Source organism: Marmota monax, unplaced genomic scaffold (assembly GCF_021218885.2).
Source record: "Marmota monax isolate L192 unplaced genomic scaffold, Marmota_monax_Labrador192_F-V1.1 WCK01_AAM20220418_F8-fsc00047, whole genome shotgun sequence".
Taxonomy (NCBI): domain Eukaryota; kingdom Metazoa; phylum Chordata; class Mammalia; order Rodentia; family Sciuridae; genus Marmota; species Marmota monax.
In genome coordinates, this window is record NW_026692072.1 from 12,477,035 (window position 1) to 12,498,408 (window position 21,374).

The following is a 21,374-nucleotide window of genomic DNA, read 5'->3' on the forward strand; positions in this document are numbered from 1 at the left end:
GGCTCTTGGCCAGCATTGTGTCTCCCGTGGGTTAGAACGCTAAGAAACAACCCCAGGACCAGCCTTTGTGAAATTTCTATGCCATGGGGGAAACTGGCACTCCCTCACTGCCGGGCCACCTCTGAGACCTGCTAGATTTCCCCTCCAACAGGGAAACAGGCCTGATGGTGCTGAAGCTCCTGGCCCTTTCCCCGCCTGCTTCCCAGCATCCCGAACTGGATAGGCCCCGTCTCCCACATGAGTGACAGTTGGGGATGGGCTCCTTGCTCACTGTGACGCCAAAGCAACCTGTCAGCTCTCCTCACAGGCCTCGTGGGCACAGAACTTCATTAGGCTGCACAGTGCCCCAGGCCCAGGGTTCTGGGAAGGAAAGCCTGGGTCCAGCCATTACTGCCACCTTCCTCACCACAGCCTGAGTTGCCTCAGCTGAAGAGTGAATGCCTGAGGGAGGACCAAGGTCCCTCTTATGTGTTTTATAGATTCAGGATTCCACTGTGGGCTTTGTGTCATCATCGGGGAATTAGAAAACCTGCCAAGATCAAGTGCATGCCCCTATGTATTTCTGTGAAAATAAGCACACGGGGCAAGAAGAGTCAGTCCCGTGACTGCACTGGTCTTTTATTGCTCTCATACGTGGAGAAGATGTGCCCTCCTGAAGGGCCTACTCCCAATCACCACTTCCTAAGCCTACCCACTTTTTACCCCAGAGATCTGAGAGCTCCCTCAGCAGCTATCAAAGTTTCCTCTGTGCAGAGCCCACTAGGCTTGCCCACCTAACTGCTGCCCTTCCTGTCCCTCCCTAGTCCAGCCCAGAGTACACACACACACACACACACACACAACAGCAGGAAGACGGCTCCTCCAGCACCTCTCCAGGCTCCTGGCACGTGGGCTGGCATCCAGTTGTACCTGTGACACAGGCTCCCTTTAAGTAGACAGGTTTCCTGATGGCCACCCCTGGACCAGGGGCCAAGGCTCAGCTTCTTACTTGAGCCCTGGGTGTTAGGGTGGTCTGAAATACGTACCTGGCTGCCCCTGGGAGCCAGCCTGGTCACTGAGGCACTGTAGGAGAGAAGGAGCCCATGCCACCTGAGACTTCCCAGTTTTTCAGAAGTCAGGACCCATCAGACATGACAGGGCCAGTACTCTGAGAGTCAGAGGAAGCACTTAGGCCAGAATGGCCGAGTCGAGCCCAGGTTCCCCACCCCTGCCCTGCTTTCTGCACCTCCAAGGCTCTGGGTAGGCTTAGGGAGTGATGATTGGGAGCAGGCCCTTCAGGCTCCTCACCTCTCACCTCCAGACGGCACTCACACTGTGCCTCGCCCTGCAAGTTGGTGGCCCTGCAGACATAGACACCCCCGTCAAAGGGGCAGGGCTTTCTAATCTCCAGGGTCAACACTCCCTGCTTGCTGAACATGCGGAAGCGGGCATCTTCTCCCAGGTCCAGGCCATTCTTGAACCAGGAAATCTTGGGCTGTAAGTCAGGTAAGGAGAGGGAAGAAGGGAGAGAGGGAGGGAGGGAGGGAGGAAGAGAAAGCATCTCAGGCAAGAGGGGACCAGACAGGAACCCAGGGAGACTGGCATTGCTCTGGGGGCTTCCACTGGAGTCCCAAACTACTCCCAAGGCTGGGAATGAACCTGGAGCCAAAGTGAGTACCAAGGGGAAGGAAGCTGATAGGTCCCTGGGGGAGCAAAGGCAGAAAGAGGCGGGCTGGGGAGAGGACCCTGCCTCCTGGACCAGGGCCCCCAGTCCCTACCTTGGGGCTACCCCGGACAGCACAGCAGAGGACAGTGTTGTAGCCCGCGATGACTGAGCGGTTCGCCAAGGGATGGGTGAAGCTAGGAGCCTCAGAGAAGTCCAGGGCCTTGTATTTGGGTGGCTCATATGTGATGCCTGTTGGTGATAGGACTAGTACCAAGAGAGCCACCTCAAGCTAGGCTTCCCTCCCTACACAACTCCCCTGGGGTGGGAGTGAGGGTACAGCACCTGGTCTGGGGATAAAGACAGGCTCCTTGGTGGTGGCTGCCCTGTCGCTGGGACCCACCATGTTATGGCTGAAGACCCGGAAATAGTAGCCATTGCCAATGATGAGCTCGGACACCACACAGTGGGTACGGCGGTAATGCTCCAAGACAGTGAACCATTCCTGGGGGGCGGGAGGCAAGGGAGGGATCTCTGGGTCCCCCCTGCCAGGGGTCTCTTGGGAACCCCTGGTGACTCCGCCCCTACTGTGAAGGGAGCCAGATCAGCAGAGGTGAAAGGGGACAAGTGGTAAGGACAGGGAAGGACAGCTGGACCTCAGGATGACCCATGGGGCCTAGGCTCACCATGGTCTTCTTGTCAGCTTTCTGTACTGTGTAACCCCAGATCTCTGTGTTGCCATCATCTTGGGGTGGCTTCCACTCCAGAGCCACATTGAAGCCCCAGGCCTCAGTGACCCGAATATCCTGAGGAGGACTTGGTTTGTCTGCAGGAGACAGATCTGGTTGGATCACTGCACCTTCTGATGCTGCCTGAGCAAGAGCCGGTGGCACCAGCCCCTGGGAGTCCCTCCCTCTGCCAGCCAGGACCTGGCCGGCCACCTTCAGCAGGGATGGAAAGTGGGATGCTGTGGGTTGAGTCTCCAGGCCTGGCCTGGGCCCCACAGCCCAGCTCAGGCATGAGAGACAACTGGGCTCAGAGGAAGGTCCCGGGGCCACGCACCCACGATCTGCAGGACCAGCGTGGCCTTGTCCTCCATGTTCTCGATGCGCACTGTCACCTGGTAGGTGCCTGAGTGCATGCGGTGGGCAGCCCGAATGAACAGGATGGTGTCCGTGGGGCTGTTGCGGATGCTCACCTCCTCGCCTGCCAGTGGCTGCCCCTCTTTGGTCCAGGTCACCTGAGGCCGGGGCTTGCCCTAGTGGGAAGGACTGCTTAACCCTGAACTGGCTCTCTCCAAGGGCTGGCCACTACCCCAGCCTCAAGTACATGGATGAGGCCGCCGGGTCTGGTCAGTCTTGAGCCATCCTTCTGTTGGATGTGGATAACACAGTGTCCTCTCCCCTCAGGGACAGGGAATGGGGCCAGCCTACCTGAAAAGGAATGAGGAGGTTCACAGGCTCCCCGACCTTCTTCTGGATGGTCTGGCGCAGGTGCCTGGGCAGCTGAAGCCGTGGCCGTTCTTTAGGTACAGAGGGGGTGTCTGAGCAAGGGCCCTTAATGGCCCCAGCCCTAAGGGGCTCCAAGCCCATTCTCTCTTGAGGTCGGGCCCAGATGGCTGCAGCTAAGAAAAAGCTGCCTGCTGGGCGGAGCAACCCAAATCCGCTCAGCCCCAAATGATTCACAAAACTCCTGCTTCCCTTGAGCTTTACCACACTGCTTCAAGAGGCAGGAATCAGAAAGGGTAAGCAACTTGTTTGAGGCTGCACAGCTGATAAATCACAGGTTTTGAGACACTCTGCTCTCTGCTGCCTCTTTTCCATCTAGAGAACCAATTCTCACATGATTGATCCTTTGTTGGGACAAGGAATAGAGGAATAGGAAGTGGATCCCAGATGACCTTATCTGATCCCAAGGCCCAGTGCCTAGTCCTGGGACATGGACAATACATTCCTGTTGGAGATGAGGAACTCACAGCACAGAGCTTGGGGATTGTGGCCTATATTCTCCCTGTTCTAGAACTGGTGGGCTGACATGGAAAAAACAGGACCATTAGACATGGATGAAGGCCTGGCCCCTCCTCTGACAGTCTCCCTGACTGTTCCCACAGGACATCAAGGGCCTGGAGTGTCAGTAGCAGGTCTTGTGATGAGTGGCACTCACGCAGTATCTCCTGCACTGTAACAGGTTCCTTGGTGGTGACAGGGGCTCCAGGTCCTGCTACATTGTGTGCCCGCACACGGAACAGCAGCCGGGCCCTGGTAGGCAGGTCCTTCACCAGCATGGCTGTGCGCTCTGTCAGCCCCTGCAGGGCAGCCACCCACTCAGAGCCTGGGAGGGGGCAGGGAGGTCAGGCCACAGGCTGTGTCATACCCACCCTGCTGCCCACCCTTCCGAAGGCCGTCTGGGGGCCAGCAGGGTGCTGGTGCCGGCCTGGCAGGGGGCAGCGCCCCAGGCAGCACTCACAGCCCTCCTGGCAGTATTCCACACTGTAGCCGTCCAGGCCACCCGCGCCCACGCGTTCTGGAGGCCGCCACTTGAGAGAGACTGTGGTGTCCGAGACGTCCTCCACGGCCAGGTGGGTGGGTTCACCGGGAGGGCCTGGGAAAGGGGAGGACAGAGAGGGTCTGAGTGAGCTTGCTCTGTCCAGGAAACCTGGAGACCCATGACCCAGACCCTCAAGGGCTCGCCAATCTCAGCCTGGTGGACCTGCCCTTCGGCTGGCTTTCACACACTTTCAGGAATATTTCCACTGCATTAAAAGCTCTCTAGGCTGGCTTACAAACAAACAGCAACTACAAAAGAAGGGCCTAAAGAGGAACAGATAGCCAAGAGGACACACGGCTGCTTACAAGGAGCCACCTCTGTCAGTGTCTGGAATGCTATAAATGCAGTATTATAATAATAGTAAAAAAAGGTTGGCCAGGCATGATGGCACATGCCTGTAATCCCAGTGGCTTGGGAGGTGGAGGCAGGAGGATTGCAAGTTCAAAGCCAGCCTCAGCAACTTAGTGAGGCCCTAAGTAACTCAATGAGACCCTGAATCTAAATCAAATACAAAGGAGGCCTTGGGGCTGTAGACTGGGTGGAGCGCCGGGTGGAAACCATGGGTGCCTCTCGTCTGGCTGCCACGCTCCAGAGGGAAACTGCTGCTTGCAGTGATGCAGCTCACAGGACAATGGACATCAGCACTCCTGATCCCAGAATTCTGCAAACAGTTTTACCATCTGGGTTGGGTCACTGGGACTGGAGGAGGAATTAGCTTGAAGCATGGGACTGCATAAATTTCTTCCTACACCAAAGACCTATGAGTCCACTTGTCCGTGGAGCAATGAAATCTACTCCTTTTTCTTAGCTGCAGCCATCTGGGCCCGACCTCAAGAGAGAATGGGCTTGGAGCCCCTTAGGGCTGGGGCCATTAAGGGCCCTTGCTCAGACACCCCCTCTGTACCTATTGCTCCTTCAGGAGTGCAAAAGGAATGAATTCACCAGAAGATGTGATTGTGATATAAATGAGCAGGATATCAGTGGACCTCCAGCATCTAAGAAGCTAAAAAAAAAAAAGCCAGTGCGCTCCTCTTTTATTGAGAGATTACACAGTGAGAGAAGCAGGCACTCTAAAGCTTCTGTCATGGCCACCCTCCTCTTTCTTTTCTTTTTCTTTTTTTCTTTTTGATCATCTCTTGATCAAAAGAATAAGGAAATAAACCTCAGGAAGGTATTTTAGATATGATTATATGTTAGTGTTATCTATTATTGAGAACACACCTGAAGGAAAAGACCTCAAAGAACGAATGGCCCGTGCAATGAGTGAATACCTGACTCCTGTGCAGTCAGGCGCCATGAAGTGTGTGGGGGGGGAGAAACAGGGGAGAAGGCTAAAACCAGGTGTGAAAGCTATGACTGTTTGCTATTGCTGTATCGATGAAGAAACTAGGACTTGAACCTACACAGCTCCCAACTGGAGAAAATGGAATGGTAAAAGCCAAACAAAAGTTTAATTATACAAAACCAAACCTGATTATTGTTTAAGTAAAACTTGACCATTTTTTAAATGACTCAAAAATTGCTAAAACACCATTAATTTGTCCCTAAATACTACAAGTGATCACATTTAATCTTTTGACATTGAATGGTATTTGCTCATATCCATGTAATTTTAAATGACAGGGCAGTGGAATAAAAGTTTTTTACTCGGTGTTTTTATATTTAAAAAAGCAGGGGCTGGGGATGGGGTTGAGCAGCCCTGGATTCACTCCCTAGTACCCAAAAAAAAAAAAAAAACTGATATAAAACAGAATATCCTATATGATTCAGTGAGCTGCACAAACCAGATGTCAGTCTCAAAGGAAAGCCTGGACCCTCTCCCCACAGACACACCTGATACCTGCCATCCCCCCACTCTGGGCCTCCTCTCTGGGCCCAAGGATGCCTTGCCTGCCCTGCCACAGACAGCTGGTTCTTGAAGAGGAGGTGTCCTCACATCCTCCAGCATCTGTTCCACCCTCCCAGCTCCTATTACACGGATGAGGAAACTGAGGATTCAGGGAGACAGTGATTCCAGATGGCCTCCTGGGGACCACGGAGCTGTCTCTGCAAAACACGCCTCTGATTATTGGTCCAGGGCTCTTTCCACACACAGATGCCCTTCAGACTCCTCAGGTCCCCACTTCTCTTGCCCCATCCCATACATGAAAAACCTGGGTTGAAGGGAGTGGCCAACAGAAGACAATGCAGTATGCCAGGCACCCTGTCCGCATTACCACATTTCACCCTAACAGCAGCTCTGTGAAGTGCAGTGTCACTATCCTCACGGTGCAGATGCGGAAACTGAGGCTGGGAAAAGGAGCCAGGGTCAGGATGGTTTGGCTCAGTTCCACCCCCACAGCTATCTGCAATAGCCAACAGTCTGAGGTGGGGGATCTGGAGCAGGCCATTGAACTCCTCCCAGCCTCAGTTTCCTCATCTGTAAGACGGGACAGATTATCCCCGACTGCACATTAGATGAGACCAAGGATGTAAGTAAATGTCTAGCGTGGCGGCCGCCTATTAGCAGAGCAGCTGCGACTACGTGGCCCCTTGACCGTGATGGCCTGGGGACGGCGCCAGCAGGGCAGGCTCACCGATAGGCATGAAGGGCTGGGAGGCAGGGCTGGGCCTGGACATGCCCACGGCGTTAACTGCGTAGACGCGCATCTCGTAGGCCACGCCCTCGATCATGCGCCTGGCCTCGTGGCTGAGCTCCCGCAGCAGGTCGAAGTTGAGCCGCATCCACCGGTAGCTCTTTTTCTTCTTGCGCTCCAGGATGTAGCCTGGCCAGGGTGACGCGGGATCTCTGGTCAGGGGCCCAGGCATTGTGGGGCGGCTGCCCTTGGCTGACCCCTGTGACCTGGTGCTCACCCAGGACCGGCTGTCCGCCATCGTAGGCAGGCGGCTCCCACTGCACCGTGCAGGAGTCCTCGCCCACGTTGCTGATCTTGGGGGCCGCAGGGGCATCTGGCACATCTGGAGAGAAGGGAGGACCCACATCAGCCCTGCCCCACGCAGGCTTGCTAGTCCCTGACCATCCCAACCAACAACTCCAGGCTGCTTCCACTCCCCTAAAGCCAAAGAGATCTTTCTAGAATGCGTTTCTGATGATGTCTTAGGCCTGCACTCAGCCCCTCTGGCTCCCTGCTGCCCAGAGTCACCCCCATCCCAACTCCTATTCTCTACCTCCCCGGGGCCTCCACCTAGGAGGAATTCTGTCATCCATCCTGCATACCCCAAAGCCTTCCATGCCTTCTGCCCCTGCAGTCTCCTCTGCCTGGCCTTCCTTCCCCCACCACCCCATCTTCTCAGCCTTCTACCACCCCCTGCCTCCAGGCACAAGTGATTGCTGCATCTCAGCACCCCCACAGCACTTCAGACTCGGCTCACAAGCAGTAATGTCGCAGGAAATGGCATTTCTGCTCCATCTCCCCCTAGCACAAGGCTCCTTGCAGGCAGCAAAACCTGCTCCATCTATTACACGGCCCAGCCCAACACATGTCCTGTGACATTCATTGAGGGACTGAATAAGTGAATGGGCCCTCCCTAGGGTTGCTCTTGCATCTTCTCTGGCCTGGACCTTGCTGGCCTCACCGATGACCTTGACTGTGAGGTTGACCTGGTCCTCGCCCACAGGGTTCTTCACTGTGACAGTGTAGACACCCTCATCCTCTTTCTCTGCCCCTTCAACTGTGAAGATGCTGCGGTCCTTGGTGGTCTCCACATGGACCCGGCCCTCAGTCTCACATAGCAGCTGAAGGGGAGGAGAAGCGGAGAGAGGCCCAAGTCAGACTCCAGAGGCCCCCTGAGGCCCCTCCAGCCTCTGCAATAGCCAACAACCCTGAGGTGGGGAGGAACTCAGCACCAGATCCGTGGGAAGTCCAAGCCTGAAGGAAACTGCACCCAGGAAAGCATCCAGTTGGAGACCTTCACGTGGCACCTACACTGGGTAGGACACTGGGCCAAGGGGCTCTAGCTCTAGCTTTGGCTTTGTCTTAGGACCTTGGACAAACACCTCTGTGCCTCAGTTTCCCTGTTCACTGGGAATAATACCATCCCACAGAGCTACTGTAAGGATCCATCAAGATGCCAGGTGCAGAAGGAGCGGTGGCACTGCCTGTAATCCCAGCGGCCAGGAGACCAAGCCAGCCTCAGCAAGAGCAAGATGCTAAGGAGCTCAGCGAGACCCTGTCTCTAAATAAAATACAAAATAGGGCTGGGGGTGAAGCAGACCTGGTGCCCAGGCAGCTGCAGTGACTGGGGGATGCCAGGGAAACCCACTCCCTCGCTGGGAGGAAGCCCCAAGTCAAGGGAGCCGGCAGCCCCATCACAAGGGCTTCCTGTCAAGGTCAAGGGCATCAATGCCTTTGTGAGGGCCTGGTCAGTTACTTACTCCATAGTGTAAGTGTACCTTGAGGTGTGAGGGTTCATCCATGGAGACCCTGCCTGGGCAGGTACAGGTACATATGTGGCCAGGTGTGGAAGTCCATGGAACCTTTGCCCGAGTGGACAGCACACGGGTAGAAATGACGGAGAACAATGAGCCATGTCCTTACATCAGCCTCACTCACCTTCTTGTCAAACACCCACTCGTCACTGGCACCTGCGTCCTCTGGAGCATCCGGGGCTGGCTGGGCTGGGGCCTTCTTCCCCTGGGGACAGAGCAAGACGGGAGTAGGGAACAGAGGGGCTCCTCATCCCCAGCCCCTCCTGCCCGCTACCTGACACCTGCCTAGTCCTTCCTCACGTCCAGCAGAACCCCAAGCTCCCAGTGGGTGGCCGGCCCCACGTGGGGTGGGGTGGGTGGTCTCACACACCATTACAGATGGGAAAGTAAGGGGGAGCCACAGTACCTGGGTGATGGTCTTCTGCCAAATCACAGTGGGAGCAGGGTCCCCAGAGATTGGGACATCCAGGCGCAGCTTGTTCCCAGCCACAACCACAATGGTATCCGGTGTGCGGCCCGGGCAGTCCAGGTGGATCTTGGGAGGTTCTAGGGTGCAATGGCACAGGTCAGAAGAAGGGGAGGGGCAAGGGAGGAGACAGGTCACTGGGAGGGGGCACTGGGGCCTATGTTATTGGTTTTTTTGGGGTTTTTTTAAAGATACTTTTTTTTTAGTTGTAGTTGGACACAATACCTTTATTTTATTTATTTATTTTTATGTGGTGCTGAGGATCGAATCCAGGGACCCTTATGTGCTAGGCAAGTGCTCTACCTCTGAGCCACAATTTCAGGCCCTGTTATTGGGTTTTCATCAGTTTCACTCAAGTGTCATTTACGCAGAGTTAAATGTACAGATATGAGCATAGTTTTATGAGTTTTGACAAATGTATACACTTGTGTAACCACCAACCCAATTGAGATCTAGAACATTCCATTGCCCTAGGAAGTTCTTTGGGATGTTTTTAACATTCAGGTCACCCTGGTGCAGCATTGTGCTTGGGGGAACACACACACACACACACACACACACACAAACAGCTTCCATGGCCAAAAAAATTAGAAGCCCTGAGTGAAATCAAGTCCAGTGTGTTTCCTTTCTGCAGAACTTCTCAGAGCCTTTAACATATCACTGACCTCCTGAATTGACAGGGAGGTGGATCAATTGAGTGTTTCCCAAATCTACTTCACCGTGGAACCCTTTTTCAATGAGTTAATGTTAACTGAACCCAGTTTGAAAAGCAGGGAGCTGGACAGAACAGGCCTCCTCCTGGACTATTCTGAAGTGAGAACACTAAAATATCTGATTAAGGCTTAACCTAGGGCTGGGGCTGGGGCTCAGTGGTAGAGCACTTGTCTAGCATGTGTGAAGCCCTGGGTTCAATCCTCAGCACCACATAAAATATAAATAAACAAGTCAGGTGTGGTGGTGCACTACTGTAATCCAGAGGTTTGGGAGGCTGAGGCAGGAGGATCACTCAGTTCAAAGCCAGCCTCAGCAAAAGCAAGATGCTAAGCAACTCAGTGAGATTCTGTCTCTAAATAAAATACAAAATAGACCAGGGGATGTGGCTCAGTGGTCGAGTGCCCCTGACTTCAATCCCTGGTACCCCAAAATAAATAAATAAACAAACAAGCAAAATAAAGGCATTGTGTCCATTTAAAAGTAAAAAAAAAAATAATTGTATAGAGATGTAATAACAAAACCTCACATCTGCAACACCTTTTGACATCTCGCACAGTCTCTTATCCCCATAACCACGCTGTGGAAGATGCGCCAGCAACACCCCCATTTCAGAGTTGAGGAAACTGAGGCCAGAGAGATCATAACTGACGGCGGGGACGAGTGGCAGAGCTGGAGCTGGTCCTCAGGCCCCCCACCCAGGACCCTTGCTCTTCCCCATGTCTGGGGTGGACGGGAGACTTGGCTGCGTGTGGGGAAGTGGGCAGAGCCCAGGGACCCCGGGACTCACCCTGTCTGGGCACAAAGTCAATCTTGACCTCTGCAAGAGAAACAAGAGTAAATGGCACCAGGGCCAGGGCAGGGACCAGCCCCGAGGGCTCCTGGTCCTGCTGCCCCCACCGCACCCTGGAGCTGCTCACCCATGAAGTGCAGTTTGGCTGACAGGTTGCAGGCGAAGCCCTCGGGCACAAAACTGTAGTCGGCCTCGTCCTCAGGTGTCACATCGTCAATGGTCAGCTTGTGAACCCTGCAGGGCAGCAGTGGCTCAGGGGACCCCACTGGGCCATGCACCCCTGGCCCCACAGATACCCTGCTCCTCTGTGTTCTGGCTCTTTAAAAATGCTCCATTTCTCCATTTTCACATTTCCCAGCTCCCTCGACTGTTTTCACAGGTGGGCGGCATGACAGTGGTTTCTGCACAGTGTCCCCTTGGCCGGGCCCTAGAGGCCAAGCAGGGCTGGTCGGTAATCTCTGTGACCTCGGGCCCAGCACGGCAGCCTAGATGCGCAGCCAGGAGCAGAGGCCTCTGGCCAGAGCCCGCCTCCGCAGCAGCCTGTCCCCGGGCTCTGGTCACAAGTGGGGGGCAGGGCATGGGCTCTGACCCTGCGGATCTGGTACTGCTCGGTCCTGCTGCGTCTCTGATGGACTCTCCCCCGTCTCTCCCTATTTTTCTGTCTCCGTGTAACTCTCCTCCCGTCTCTTTTCCTCCCTCGCCGTCTCGTCGTCTCTGCCTGTCTCTCTCCCCATCTCTGTGTGTCTCCATCCGCCTGCCCCCCCACCCCCTGCACTCACCGCCCAATGTGGGACACCTTTATGCGACTGTCGGGCACCAGCTCCTTCCCATTCTTCAGCCACACGCCGCGCACGTTCTCATCGGAGACCTCACACTTGAACACAGCCTGGTCCTTGGCGCCCACCGCCAGGTCCGCGATGCTCTGGTACACCTCCAGCTTTTTCTCTGGGGGGCAGGCGGGGACAGTGAGCCCGGGAGGGGGTCGGGTGCGGGGGTCAATCCCTGCGGGTGCTCGGGTACCTCGTGCTCGTCTGCCAGGTGCGAGTACGTGAACACGTGTGTGCATGTGTGACGTGGTGTACCTGGTGGTGCCGTGTACACAAGGGACCTGGGGTTCAGCTGCCCAGCCCAGCTGGCCCTCCCAACACCCTCTGAAGTGGCTCCTCAGTAATCCTGTTTTACAGGTGGAAAGACAAGGCACAGGTAGCCAAGTGACAGCTCAAGGTCACACAGCCTCGACCCCAGGTTTGCCTGATGGCTCCATGAGGCTGGGTGGGGTTGAGGCTGAGGGCCCGCTACCCCTCCCTGGGCCTCACCCTGCACGATGAGCTCGGCCAGCGCCTGGCCCCCGCTGGTGCGCAGGGCGTAGTGCCCGGCGTCCTCCAGCGTCGCCTCGTTGATGATCAGGTGGTGTCTCCGTCCGTCCTTCTTGAACCGGTATTTGAAGGTCTCCTCCCGGGTCAGCTCCACCCCATCTTTCAGCCTGGCCGGATGGGTGGGCAGCAAGGGCTGTGGCCTCCTCTGGGAAGAGGACCCCACCCGCGCCCTGACCACATCCCCAGGCCCCTGGCACCCACCATTTGACCTGGGCCCCCTCCTCGGACACTTCGCACTCAAACTCCACGCGCTGCCCCACCATCACCAGCTGGTCCTCCAGGGCCCGCGTGATCAGCACAGGGGGCTCTGTCCAGGCAAGGACAGCATGAGGGCCAGCCCCCCACAGCCATGGCTCCCTTCCCTGGGCCTCTGGGTCCCCAGCCCACCTTTGACGAAGAGCTCGGTGCTGCACTTCTCACCGCCCACCACGCACTGGTAGGCCGCGTCGTCGGCCAGCGAGCACTGGCTGATGGTCAGGGTGCGCTTGGTGCCAACAGACTCGAAGATGTACCTGCGCAGGGGCCACAGGGGAGTGCCGGGGGGGGGGCCACAGACGCCCTTCCAGCCTGGGTGCTCCATCCCATGCCCCCCGCCCAAGCCATCCAGGAGGGACTTACTTGCTATGAAACAGAAGGGGCCATTGGAGCGTCCCCACGGGAGGAAGTGAGACCCAGAGAGAGACCAAGAGGAGACAAGGGCAGAGTCAGAAAGATGGGAGTAGATCCAGGGAGGGAGCCATGGGGGAGGACACAGAGACACAGGGGTGGCGGGGCAGGGAGGATGGCCCGCCCGCCCCAGCCCAGGATCGCGCCCACCCTAGGATCGCGCCCACCCTGCCGCACCTGCCGCTCATCTGGATCTCCTGTCCGTTCTTAAGCCACTTGACCTCGGCGTCAGGGTTGGCCAGCTCCACTGTCAGCCGGATCTTGTGGCCCTTGCTCACCTGGTAGGCCGGCTGCAGCTTCTTCTGAAAGGCTGAGCACCACCCCTCAGCCCCAGCCAGCCTGCTGCCCGCACCCTGCTCCCCCAGGCACAGCATGGTGGCTGCGGCAGGCACCCATGTCCTCCGCCAGCCCCACGTCTCTCCCTGCCTCTGCCTCTGTGTCTCTATGACAGCTTTGCCATCTCTGTTCTCTCTCTCTCTCTCTCTCTCTCTTTCTCTCTCTAGTCTTGTCTTCCTTGAGGTCCTCTCCACCTGCTTGGTTTAGGGACAGGGTTAGAAGCTTCCAGAAAGAGAAGCTTGTCAGAAAGCCAGGGATGGGAAAATGGACCTCCTCTTCTTCTTGCCCCTGTTTAACAGCAGGGTTAAACAGTTCTGCACTCCTACCGGGTGCACCCCACCCAGCGCTCTCCAGCTCAGCTGTCGAGGCCAATGTCCTGTGCCCTGTGCTGCACGAGGGACACAGGAGTCAGGGATGACTGGCCCAAGGCCACCAGCCCCACTGGTAGTGGCCGAGCTGGGTCTGGAGCCCAGGGCTGGCCCACGATGAGCCTCCTCTTGCAGTCAGGACTGTAAACCCAGCACCGCGAGGGAGCCAGGCTCTACCTGCCACGCAGAGGAGGATCCCGAGCCCTCAGACGCCCTGGCTGGACCTCTGGGGCAGGAGCAGAGCTCTGCCTGGCGTTCTGTGGTCTTGAGCTAGCTCCTTAAACAACCTCTCTGTGCCTCAGTTTCCTCACTTGTAAAATGGACATGATAATGGCCCCTACATCTGGGTGTTGGGAGAAGCAAATAAGGTTTCATGTAAATCACTTGGCACCTGGCTTATTAGGTCCTGGGGGCTTTTTGTTGTCGTTGTTTTGTTTTTTACTGTTGTTACTCTCACTACAAGATGTGCCTGTCCCCTGGGACTTCCTCTGCCCATTTGCTGCTCCTCAGTCCCCTGCAGGCCTTGGCCAGAAGTTCAGAGGTTCATCATCAAGAGATTCCCGATACCAATGGGGGCCACCATGCAGGTCAGGGCTAGGCCGCCGTCCATGCAACCGGGTCTGAGAGGCAGTGGCAGGTGGCCAGGGAGGAATGAACCAGCTTCCCAGGAGCATGTGCGTGTGTGTGTGTGTGAGGGGAGGAGCTCACTTTCCATGGCCCTGCCTGGACACTGAAGGTCCTTACAGAGTGGACTCACTGTGTTGCAGGCACCATGCTAGACCCTGAGGACACGGGGTTGAGCAGGCAGCACGGCCACTGTTGTCCTGCTCACACCAGCCTTTGTCCATCAGATGATAGGGAAGGGCTAGCCTGGGCCCTCCTGCTTGACCTGCCTGGAAGGAAGATGGGCTACCCCATGGCCTCCTGCTTTGTCTATCTGTGAAGAGGACCAGGCGGCCGGCTCTCGGGCTAAGGCAGCCTCTTCCCTCTTCTTCCCAGGTGGGGAGGGGTAACCAGGTTTCTTCCCTTTTCAGAGAGGGTCAGAGAAAGAAGGGGCCCCCTAGTTTTGACACAGTGAGGAGGGTTAACTTGTGGTCCTCTCTGAGCTAACCTTGGCTTCATTTTCTGTCTGTGAGGAGCGGAGCTAACCTGGGCACCGGGAGGCGTTAACCTGGCCCTGCTCCTCTCCAGTCCCTAGGCTGAGCCAGGCTCCTACTCCTCTGTCCCTCTCTGGGCTGAGCCAGGCTCCTACTCCTCTGTCCCTCTCTGGGCTGAGCCAGGCTCCTTCTCCTCTGTCCCTCTCTGGGCTGAGCCAGGCTCCTACTCTGTCCCTCTCTGGGCTGAGCCAGGCTCCTTCTCCTCTGTCCCTCTCTGGGCTGAGCCAGGCTCCTTCTCCTCTGTCCCTCTCTGGGCTGAGCCAGGCTCCTCCTCTGTCCCTCTCTGGGCTGAGCCGGGCTCCTTCTCCTCTGTCTGTCCCTGGGCTGAGCCGGGCTCCTTCTCCTGTGTCCCTCTCTGGGCTGAGCCGGGCTCCTCCTCTGCCGCCCCGGGGGAAGGCTAACCTGTGCTCTTCCTCTCGTCGCGCTTCATGCCCTTGAGCCTCCGGAGCATGCCGCGCAGGTCGGTCACGCCGTGCTGGAAGGCGATGCGCTCGTACTCGGAGGGGGGTGCCTGGCGCAGGATCTCCCACACGTCCTCCTCGGCTGGCGCCTCCAGCTTTGGGTCCCTGTGTCCCGCAGGCCGTGCTGAGAGGTCGGGGCATCCCCTGTCGCCTGGGGGGTGGGGCTTCTGGGGACCCAGGACCTAGGAGCGGGGCTGCGCCTGCCCTCTGCCCCTTCCCTTCTGCGGGGGTCCGGGCAGAGTCTGGGGGCCCGTGGGGCTTGGGAGGCTGAGGCTGGGGAGGGGACCTGAGCTGCGGGCTTTGTGGGTACTCACCGCGGGGTCCGGAAACTGCTGCTCCAGGTGGGGTGGAGAGGGCAGGGACACATTAGAGGTCTGGGCACCTCCCCACCAAGACCCGGGCCTTAACCTCCTCCCACACTCGCACCCCAACATTTATGGGGTACCAATGACACGCTGGAGGGACCGGGCAGGACCTGCAGTGTGTGGCACCTTTCCTCGTTACCTCTAAAGTCCCATAGACACCTGGGTGGCATCGGGGGCACCAGGAGCAACCCGAGGCTCAGACTCACCCCAGGCAGTGGGGAGCCTCACCCTGGTCTGCGTCTCTCACCAGACCCTGGCAGAGACCGTGTGGATCCCCAAAGGGTCAGTTCAATGCCCACCAGCACCCTGCTGCCCCACAGCACCCAGACCCTGTTCCTTACTCTCTGGGCCGCAGCGACACCAGCCACAATGGAGGAGCCGGAGGAGAGGGAGGGAGAGGACAGAGAGAGAGCACAGGTTAGTAGGGCCAGGCTGAGGGACAATTCCTGTATCCTCAGGGACCCTCTCTCAGCCTGTCTGGGTCCTAAGAGTCTACTACAGTGCACTGTGAAGGACACTGAGGATGGCTGTTCACACATCTGCACAGACTTTTAACTCTTTCCTATGCAGGAACCACTCCTCTGGATAGACATGGAAACCAGCTCAGAGAGGCACAGTGAGTTTCTCAGGCCACACAGCTAGAAAACCACAGTGCTGGGATTTGAAACTGGACCTCAATACCGGCACCAGAGATGACTCCCTGGGCCTCACCTCTTCTTCAGCAGGGAGCTGAAGTCCAGAGTCCCAGTGTCCTCGTGGCTGTCACTATGGAGAGAGATTCCTATGAGGATTCATTGGAGGGGACTGGAGGCAGCTGGGTCCAGTGTGTGGGAGGAAGAAAGGCTGGCCAGATGGGGCTCCCTGCCCATCCCACGCCCCCAGGGTCTGTGTTCAGAGCAGGTGGGGCTGGGGAAGGGGTACCTGGTTCGCCGACCTCCTCCGGCCAGGCTCCTGTGGGGATCAGAGAGTATCCTCACCTGCCAGGGCAGCTCACCGGCCCCCACCTCCCTGGACTGTGTCCCCTCCCCCACCTCACCCCCAACCCTGACTCCACGGGCCTCAGCCTCCATCACTGGCCTCCCCAGGCCATTAGGAGAGACGGCCACTCACGTGCGGCGGAAAGCTGATCGGAGGTCCAAGTCTCCGGGGCCAATGGCCTCTGGGACCACAAAGGAGACAGGAGAGGGAGCTTCAGGGGGGCCGCTGGAGAAGCCCTTCCCTGGGGTCTCTGAGTATCCACAAGATCTGCCCATCCAGGTCCCCCTGAGGGTGGGCATCTTTCCCAGGACCCCACTTTCTCCGCCTTCCACAGGTCAAGTTACCAGGGAGTGTGACATTTATGGCCCCTAACCCCATAGGGGCAGCCCCACTGACCTCACCTCAGTTTGTCCTTCGCCTCCCCCACAACACTCGATGGCTCTGTGCCAAGAGCCAGGGACACCAAGAGGACTAAAGCAGAGTCCACCCCAGCTGACTTCAGGACTCTGTCCCAAGCCCACCCCCAAAGCTCTGTGGAGGTCCCCCACACCGTGAGCAAGCCGCCCGGGGATGGGTCAGCACTGGGGATGGGTCAGCACTGGTGTCTGGCCAAGGCCAGGTACCCTCCTTAGAGTTGGGAAACAGAGGCAGATATGGGAGGCCAGGGCCCCCGGGGACGACGAGCCCAGGACAGACACCAGGCGCCCCTCACCGTGGATGGTGAGGTTGAAGTTGCAGCTGTCAAATTTGTCCTTGGTGGACACCTCGCAGCGGTAGCCACCAGCAGAGCTGGCCTGGGCATCGGTGATGTGCAACTCAAACAGGTAGACCTGTGGGGTAGGTGACTCAGGAGACTGGGGCCAGGAGATATTGTCCTTCCCCCCAAAGGCAGACTGGGCATGGCAATGCCTCCCAGCCTTCTCATGCCCCCAGGGTCAGCTAACCCATGTGGAGCTTTGTATAAACTAGAAAAAGGCTCCACCTCTCAAGACCGTGAGGCGGCTACAAGGCCAGCGGTAGCCGCTTAATATAAGGCCATTTGGGGCAGTGCACAGCCTGCGCAGCTGGATATGTTGGCCCTGCCCTGCTAGAGTCGTCCTTGTCAGTGGTGGACTGTGCAAGACTGAAAGAAGCAGAGACTAGGAGTCAAAGCACAGGGAGCTTAAGGTTCTAGGCCTGTGGGTGACCTTGGAGAAATGACTTTGCATCTCCAGCCTTGGTTTCTTTGTCTAATGAGGAATGGTTCTGGCCAATCCCTTGAGCTCTGATACCCATCCACCCAAGGACTGGACCAGCTCCCAAGCTGGTCTCCCCCAGGGTTCCCGGGACTCCCCAGCCTTCCTGAGTTCCCAGGGGTCCCCTAAGTCCCCCACAACCCTCTCTCAACCTCGCCATGCTCCCTGTGTGCCCTGGTCCCTGACCCCTGCACCTCCCAGTCTCATGCTGTCCCCTGTACCCCTTGTGCCTCCCGGGGGCTCTCCAGGTCCCCTGCCCAGTGTCCCCAGGGCACCGTCCCCAAGCCTCCCGCAGGCTCGGACTCCCACCTTGCTGGCCCGGTCGTAGCTGTCATGCAGCTGCAGGTGCTGGCCCACCTTGCTGCTCAGGTCCACCCACTTGCCCTTGAACCACTTGACGGTGGGTGGCTTCAGGAGGCTGGCCCCGGCCACTCGAGCTGAGAAGGTGATGCTGCCCCCTGCCAGAGAGGGTGATGTGCTGGGCTTGGGGTGCCCTGCTGCCTCCCTCCCACACCAGCCCTGGGCGGAGCCGCCCACACTCACCCACCGTCACCTCGCCATCCTGCGGCCGCATCACGAAGAGACCAATGGGATCATCAGGGGCTCCAGAGCCCCCAGGGGCAGGGCCATGGGGGGCTGCTGAGCTTGACCCTGTGAGCAGAGGCCTTTGAGACTTGCCCTGGGACACCCCTTCCCGCTGGCCCTGTCCAACCCCTTTCACCTTCGGGACTTGGGGCGCTTCCTTCCGGCTCAGTAGCCAGGGCTTCTCCTGGGGCTGCTGGGGCCTCTGCAGGGGCCTGGGCAGGGGCTGGTTGGGGCTCTGCCTTCTCTGGAGGGGGCAGAGTGGGGTCAAGGCCTGGTTTCTAATCAGGGAGCCCCCATGTCTCCTGGCATCAGCCCCATGAGCCCCCAGTCTGCGAGGCTTCTCACTTGGATGATAGTGTCCAGATCCCTCTGGGCCACGTCCTCCTGTCCCCTGCGCCTCTCCCAGAGGTGGCACAGCCTGGCCCCGGGAGCCAGCCTGCATCTTGCCTTTCATTCACCCTCAGACTGAGCGCCCAGCACGGCCCTCAGGTCCACCCTGCTCTCCTCCCCCAGCCTGGGCTGGGCTCCCCGGGTGCCCACCTCCAGGGCTTCCCTGCCAGCATGGGGCCTGCCAAGTGGCCATCTGCGTGTGGGCCCCGGCCAGGCGGCTCCACAGAGGGCAGGCTGGGCCTCCTTCCCACCTCGGCAATGGCAGGAAGGGACCCGGGAGGCACTGGGGTGTGCAGAGGGGAGCAGGCAGCCAAGGCCAAGAGCAGGGCAGCTCCGGTGCCCCCAGGGTGGCCGACCAAGCTCCTACCTGCTTCTATGACCTTGAGGTCAAACTTGACTTTGGAGGAGCCTGCAATGACGGCGTAGCAGCCCTGGTCAGCAGGGCCCACGTCCTGCACGGTCAGCGTGTGCCGCCTGCCCTCGGCCACCAGGCAGTACTTGTCACTGGCGGCGATGTCGCTGCCCTCTCGTTGCCAGCGCACCTTCACTCCTGCACGCTCTGTCTCCGCCTCAAACACCGCAGGGCTGCCCGCGGCCACTTCTGTTGACCGCGGCTTCTTGCTGAAGGCAGAGGCTGAAAGGCCAGTCGGAGACTACAGGGGTGCCTGGCTCACTGTGCACCCTGCAGCTGCTATCACTAAACCCTGCGCCCCGGACTTTCCATGGACCTCCTCATTTAACATGAGTTGGGTGCGGTCACGTTCATTTCTCAGACGAGGACACTGAGGCGCAGAGAAGTTAGGCTCACACAGCCAGCAGAAGAGACAGGGCTGTGGTCCTAACTGCCACACAAGACTGTCACTAGATCCCCCACCCTTCTTGCCTGGGGACACCAATAGCGAACCCAGCCCCCACCAACAGGGGCCCTTGGCAGGGGGCCAGTACTCCGTCTACTTGGAATGTGGCTAAATTTGTCCTTCAAGGGCCTCAGGCTGAGAATCAGCAACTGAGATAAAGCTGGCCTGGGAGGGGGCAGGGGTTGGGGGCCTGGATCCCTGCCCTGGACAACCTTAGCAAGGACACAGCCCTGGTACAGGACCAATGGCTGTGATTTTTCTCTGCCCTTGTCCTGGAATTGGGGCCTCTTGACGGTTTTCTCCCAGAAAAGAGGGGTTGCATCAGACTCAGCGAGGAGGTCACACCTGGTGTGAGCACTCCAGGGGCGCAGGCTCACAGAGCAGATAATGTCACAGGGGTAAGGAGCCAGCCCAATCCCTCTCTGCATCTATGGAGAAATCAAGACCCAGAGAGGGTAGGCAGGGTCCCACGGCATGCAGGCCTGCAGCGGGGCTGGCTCAAGTCTTGTTTAAATTGGGCTCCTGTTGGCAGAGACCCTTACTGCAAAGTGGGGGATGAAGACAGAGAGGGACCCTCTAGGGCTCTGAGAATGGAGTGATGGTCCTGGGCACTTCCTGCCTAGGCCCTCTCCCATCTTGGACAAGCTGGGTTAATCCTCAGTCTCATCAGAGGCTTGGAAAGAGAAACAGAATCAAAAACAGACTGAAGAGGACTGTCCCCTTCCAACCTGGGATCACTGACCCCCCCCTCAGAAACCATCCCCACCCCTGCTCTCCACCTGTACAGACCCCCTGCCCCCACATCCAGCCCCAACCCCCTGCCGGGGACTACCTGGCTTTTTCCCTGGCTCAGGCATCTCGAGAGAGGTCACACCCGCACCAAGCAGCACAGGCCACCTAAGGAGGGACTGAGCGGGGTCCTGTCCTTTCTGCTATATATGGGGACCTCCCCCCTCCCCAGCTCTGCTTATCTGCCTCCTGCCCAGCCACCTGCTAAATATAGACAAATTCCAGGGAGCTGAGGTCCCTCTAGGGAGAAGGTAAGGCCATGTCTTCCCTGGTTGGCTTCTGTCCCTCCCCCCCCACCCCCAGTGCAATATGATGGCTTCTGCCTCTTCAACCCTGGGTGAACCTCAGGGATACCCCAATCCCTGTCTGCATGTCCAGCTGACCGCAGACTCTGCAGTGGGCATGTGCAGGGCCTGTAACCCCAGGCTAATGGATCCATGGCACCCTTGCGGTTCATGGTGGTGGCCACAGGCCCTGGACTGCCCTGAGACCTGGCAGCTATTAATTCTGCAGCACCGGGGTTCTCTCATCTGTAATGTGGGGCTGGGAAGAGCAGCACAGGACTGTTACCACATGAGCCAGGTTTAGATATGAAAACGCTAAGCGCTGCCTGGCATGTGGAACACGCTGAGCCGATATTTGCTCTTAGGATTCGGCCCACATTATCGCAGCTCATGAGGCACAGAGCTGGTCTCATGCTGTGGATCTTGGATGGACTTAGTCCAAGGCCAGGCTGGAAGGAGGGAATACGGGGGGGGGGGGGGGGGGCTGGTGTCACTTAAAGGGAAGGGCTGGGGGAGCCTGCAGGTAAGGGCATGCAGGTAAATCTCTAAATATACCCTAAAGTAGAAGACAGAATGAAGTCAGCTCTTGCTAACATCACCAAGGTTAACCAATGATTAATGCCAGAATGTTCTGAATCCCCTCCTCCCACTGTCCATTGTTTCTCTGTGACCTCTTGCCTACTGGGACTGGTGACACCTTTTCCATCACATCAGGGCCATGGATTGCCTCAGAAAGAAGCAAATTATCTGGGACCCCCCCTTTAAACAAAACCCAATATCAGGAAAGATCATTTATCTCCCACCATCAGAAAAGGAATTCCATACACAAGCATTTTCCAGATGATAAAAACTTGCCGTTTCTTTATATATCAAAATCCATTATTTTCTTCCATTTTTAACCATATCACCTGCTTCTGAGCCTTCTTTAAAAGAAGACAC

General features: G+C 57.6%; 1 protein-coding gene and 1 pseudogene across 1 annotated transcript; one reads left to right on the forward strand and one right to left on the reverse strand.

Moving 5' to 3' along the window:
- Positions 1 to 592: 592 nt before the first annotated feature.
- Mybpc3 (myosin binding protein C3) lies at positions 593 to 20,339 on the reverse strand. Its single transcript, XM_058583944.1, has 33 exons — positions 20,195 to 20,339; positions 18,873 to 19,139; positions 18,252 to 18,359; positions 18,074 to 18,181; positions 17,840 to 17,988; positions 17,008 to 17,125; positions 16,428 to 16,476; positions 16,239 to 16,268; positions 16,029 to 16,082; positions 15,267 to 15,287; positions 14,894 to 15,057; positions 12,808 to 12,940; positions 12,583 to 12,585; positions 12,352 to 12,476; positions 12,166 to 12,271; positions 11,905 to 12,071; positions 11,368 to 11,533; positions 10,716 to 10,822; positions 10,586 to 10,615; positions 9,025 to 9,164; positions 8,743 to 8,823; positions 7,766 to 7,925; positions 7,043 to 7,147; positions 6,766 to 6,954; positions 4,109 to 4,243; positions 3,806 to 3,973; positions 3,076 to 3,164; positions 2,705 to 2,900; positions 2,329 to 2,468; positions 1,988 to 2,147; positions 1,758 to 1,894; positions 1,288 to 1,474; positions 593 to 1,062 (listed from the first exon to the last, which is right to left on the reverse strand). The coding sequence occupies exons 1-33, from the start codon at positions 20,217 to 20,219 to the stop codon at positions 1,052 to 1,054; spliced, it is 3,828 nt and encodes a 1,275-aa protein (XP_058439927.1). The 5' UTR covers positions 20,220 to 20,339; the 3' UTR covers positions 593 to 1,051.
- On the forward strand, positions 4,531 to 6,725 carry LOC131424617 (methylthioribulose-1-phosphate dehydratase-like; annotated as a pseudogene).
- Positions 20,340 to 21,374: the final 1,035 nt, after the last annotated feature.